The 4,450-nt window shown below is 36.6% G+C and overlaps 2 protein-coding genes across 4 annotated transcripts in view; one reads left to right on the top strand and one right to left on the bottom strand.

Annotated features, from left to right (window-relative positions):
• The window catches only part of LOC113300419, a 6,432-nt gene extending 4,233 nt beyond the window's left edge, over positions 1 to 2,199 (top strand). For all 3 annotated transcript variants that reach the window (XM_026549656.1, XM_026549654.1, XM_026549658.1), the window contains 3 exons: positions 341 to 650; positions 1,323 to 1,377; positions 1,753 to 2,199. In XM_026549656.1, coding sequence (XP_026405441.1) covers positions 341 to 650; positions 1,323 to 1,377; positions 1,753 to 1,827 — 440 coding nt within the window. In that variant the 3' untranslated portion in view covers positions 1,828 to 2,199. The remainder of the gene's footprint in view (positions 1 to 340; positions 651 to 1,322; positions 1,378 to 1,752) is intronic.
• A 686-nt stretch (positions 2,200 to 2,885) lies between these two features.
• Positions 2,886 to 3,723, bottom strand: LOC113332767. The gene has a single exon (XM_026579286.1). It carries the CDS (start codon positions 3,553 to 3,555, stop codon positions 2,998 to 3,000), a length of 558 nt encoding a protein of 185 aa, XP_026435071.1. The 5' UTR covers positions 3,556 to 3,723; the 3' UTR covers positions 2,886 to 2,997.
• Between the last annotated feature and the right edge of the window lie 727 nt (positions 3,724 to 4,450).

Genomic DNA, 4,450 nt, shown 5'->3' with positions numbered 1-4,450 from the left:
TTTTTTTTTTTTTTTTTTTTTTTGCATAATTAGGATCGTAGAAGAAATTTCGCCAAGATATCTCAGGTTCTAATTTGTACCAAATTGAGTAAAGCCAAAAATTAGGGTCAGTCCTTGTGAAATCTGGCTCCAAGAGATTTTTGGAGAAGAGTAATGAGTGTAGTGCTGACCTCTTTCAGCAAGCATCTGTTACGAAATCAATCAATTTGGCATCAACCTATTCTAAATTGAGTTTTTATCTGCGGTGGGAACCTTATGAACCGCATTGCTTTTGTTAACTTCGGGTGCAATAACAATCTGATCGTTGTTAAAACTTTATCTTTTCTTATGCTATGTTCAGGTAAGTCAAGAAGAGAGAGCTTTGATGACTTCGATTTAAATCCAGAGCGAATCTTTCGGGCAGCATCTGAAGGCAAACATTTTACTTGGTCCTTCTGGTCATGGGAAGACTTGCATTCTCGAAATCCCAATACTGGGTTCGAGTGGAGAGACTATAACCCAAACTGGAGAAATGATAGGAGAAAAACGTGGAATGCTTCTAGTGAATCTGAAGATGAGAATGAGCCCTGTGGTGTAGGCTCACGTTCTGATAGAACAATTCTTGGATTGCCATTGACGGGCCCCTTAAAAATGGAGGATGTCAAAAGCGCGTAAGTATACAAACTCCTTGTGCTCTAAACTTGTCCTCGGTCTTGAAAAGCCCTTAAAACCAGGATTAGTCCTCGCCATGGATGTAATAAAAATGAGAAAATTTCTAAGGCTCCTAACTTTTTGGAAATGTAAGTAGTTGATCTCGAACGTAGGTTTGAGTTGGGTTAAGAAAATGAGGTTTGGTGAAGTTGATCTTCACATGAGAAGATTGTTACCCGCCAATAATCAATCTTCCGAGAGCTTCTTTCAGGGGTCCCCTTTACTAGGGTACATGCAGGAGCTTTTTAAGAAAGGTTTAGGTACCCTATAATGTCATGTTATAAGCATATTCTGCTTAAGCTTATTATGGCCAGAAATTGCGAAGATTACAGGACCCACATGGAGATTATCCATGGGCTGTCTATAATGTTTGTTAATACTAAACCAGTATCTGGTCGGTTCAGTAGCCCTAGTAGATTTGGGTGATTGTTTATGAGGATGAACAAATGCAATGAGGAGAAAATCATCCCCTGAACTGTATCTACATATGCCTGATAAGAATATTGGCAGCCTTCTTGCATAAAAAGCTTAGAGAATCCATCTAACGTGAACTGTGCTTCAATGATAATGCAGTGTCTTCCACTTCTTTTATCATCTTTAACTATAATTTCAAGTTTCCTAATATCATGCAGTTTCCGCATATCCGCATTAAAATGGCATCCTGACAAGCACCAAGGGCCTTCACAGGTTATTTTTAGATCTCATCTTTTACCAGCTTTATCTTCCATTTTTCTTTTTGTTTGAAGTGATCAGTCATGAATGCGTTTGTTTTTACCTTGGTCATCTGGTTGGAATTTTGCTTCAGTTCCATTCAAGCAGCAGTACTACATTATAATGGGCATTCCAATAATGTTACAACAGATTTGCTACTTGTTCTAGAATTTACCAGTCAATTTAATTGTAATTTAGTATCAAATATAAACATGGCTGGTCATTCGTTGGTGTAAAAGAATTTAACCAAGAGGCAAATGAGATATGTTTTGCTTGTTTGCGTTTTTATTATCTTTTGCTGTTCGTATAAATTACTCATAATTTTTATTCGCATATCTTCCGAGTACACAGGCAGCGGCGGAAGAGAAATTCAAAGTCTGTAATGATGCCTATAAATCTCTGTGCAATGCTCTTTCTTCAACATAAGCTGATGGTATCTGGAGTTCTTTGTAGGTTTGTCTCCAAATGAGTTGATGGTATCTCATTCAATGCACTTTTTTTTCAATAATTTTAATCAAGTTATCCAAGTTATTTTGGTAAAGCCCTTCTAGACTGTCCAGCCTGACACCACGGGTAAACTAACAATGGTTCTGTTGGTAATAGCGTTTGTAATGTGGGAAGCTACCACTGAAAGCATAGGATTAGGTAGATTATTTCCCATTTTAAAAGGGAATTGTAAAGGAATTCTTTTGAAGAAATGTTTTTTTTGTATGAAATGGGAAAACCTTTATTTGGCTTTGAACCTCTTGTTGTAAACTTTTTGCTTGCTAATAAAGGTTAGTCACTGCATCAACTTTATATGAATATTATTAGTTACTGCATCACAATTAGTATGTTACTTATGTACTGCTAAAAACTTTGCAACGCTCTCTCTCTAATCAGGATAAAATTGGTAGAGTTCCCTTCTGACGTAAACCGTCAAAAAGGTTGCCACTTATGTGGCAAGGAATTGAATGTCTACTCATAAAAATGACTGTGCACGACAAGTAGAACACTTGCTGGGCTGGTAAGTATCATTGATTTTGACCTTTCACCCTCAAACCACCTCACAAAGAAATCAGTAGTGTTAAATTAGCATCCAGGTTTGAAACCATCTAGAAGACTCGAGATGGTGAATTGGTCTATACATGTGATGCCTCACAAAATGAGTCCTTGAGGACCTTGACTTATCCCATTTGATCTAAACAGCAATGAATGCAGAGAACTACCCAGATTTTCATCACAAGAACTTAAATGAAGTAGAAAGTCCTATTGAAAGATACCACTGATAGGGCAAGGTGAGCTTGTTAATTGATAGTACTTCAGACTTCTATTGTAGGAAAAGTTTGATATGTTTGCTTTACCAAATGTTTAGACTTCACAATCAAAGCTGACTGAATTGAACATACAAGTTCTTAGAATAATTGACTGTTCAATGTCAAAATTCCCCTAATTTCGTCAAATTCATAACTAAAACCATTGAAAAACACAAGAAACAATAGAGATTGTTGATAACCATAACTTCATCAAGAAAAATTGGAATTAAAACATACAACATCAACAACTGATTAATCCATATCCACAAACACAAAAAAGACCCAAAATGTTTATCTCAATCTAGAAACAAAGTAGTACAACAGACGAAGAAACCATGAAAGCATAAGTAAGAATCAAGAATCCAAAATGCAAAGCCCAACTTCTTTTGAACTTACCAAAGTAAGTCTCGGGTGGTTCCTGATAATGTATTTCAAAATCATCAGCAATCTCATCTTCACCACCAAGTCCATCATTACTACTACATATCATCTTGATCTGTCTCAATCTCTCAGTAGCAAGACCTAGAGTGAGTTTATGACATCTCCTTTGGTATTTTAAACCATTAATACATCTTAGGGTTTGGGCAACTGATACATAGAAGATCAAATGAGCTAAAGAGAGTAGAACTATCGGTACCCAACAATGACGACACTGCAAACGAGTGGATTGAACTTGAGCTGAAAAAACTAGACCTAGAAACAAGAAAAAGAGCTGGAAAAGTTTCCAAAGTTCTTTCTTTTGAAGATCAATGGCTCTTTTTTTCTCAAGGGTTTTTTCAAAGTGGAGTTGAATGATTGTGTTCAGGGCTTGTATAGCTGTTTCTTTTGGGACTGTTGAGTGGTGTTCATAGTCTCCCATACCTCTTTTCTCTCACTCTCTCTCCCTCTAGCTCAGTCACTCACTGAGTCTTCTGGGTTCTATCTTTAGATTTGAATATTGGAACTGTTTGATCTGTACTTTTTGGGGTTTTCATCATTATTATTGTTTACTGACCACTTTGGATGCTGGAATACCTGTGAGTTTGGAGTTTGGACACAGTAGCTATTTAATACGATGAATCTAACACAACTTTCTTATTTGTTTACACTCCATTTAATCGTGGCACTGCTTTTGCAACTGGTGATTTTTTTAGGTGGATTTTGCAATTCCTCCCGAATAAAGATTCGGGAATGCTTTTTTTTATTCCGGAAAGGATGCGAACCTCAGTACATATATTAAAATAGCCGATTCAAGAAAATGGAAACCTTACAGAATTTTTTCAAGGTCATAAAACAATCATACAAAATATAGTATCTCGATCAATTCTTGCCTATCAAATCCATTCGTTAAGATTTAAAAAGAGTTCTAGAAGATCTTTCCACTCGCAAAGGAGAGGACCAAACATTTGGGGTTAAACTTATTTTCAAAAGAAAGCCAGTATGTGTCAGAGCACAAGGCAATGATTGGATCAAATCCAACCTAATGTTCATCAGAACATGTAGATAACATGAATCAGAGTTTTTTAGTTTTAGATTGTCTAATGCAATCAAGGTAACAGTGACCCATTTAATAGTAACGGTTTCCAAACAGTAGACAATGAGTCTCAAACAGTAGCCAAGGTGTCTCAAGTAACAGTAGTAATCTGAATCGGTCTTTAGGTGTCTGTAACAAAACGAATCGGCGGCCTGACACGGCGTTGGAGAAGTGGTAGCAGTTATAATAACATATGAACTTGAAGATGATCTTGAACGAGTTGCAACTGTCTTTGTTTTCA

The sequence above is a fragment of the Papaver somniferum genome, chromosome 1 (assembly GCF_003573695.1).
Source record: "Papaver somniferum cultivar HN1 chromosome 1, ASM357369v1, whole genome shotgun sequence".
NCBI lineage: Eukaryota > Viridiplantae > Streptophyta > Magnoliopsida > Ranunculales > Papaveraceae > Papaver > Papaver somniferum.
Note: the sequence above shows the minus strand (reverse complement) of the source record. Positions and strands in the feature narration are given on the sequence as shown.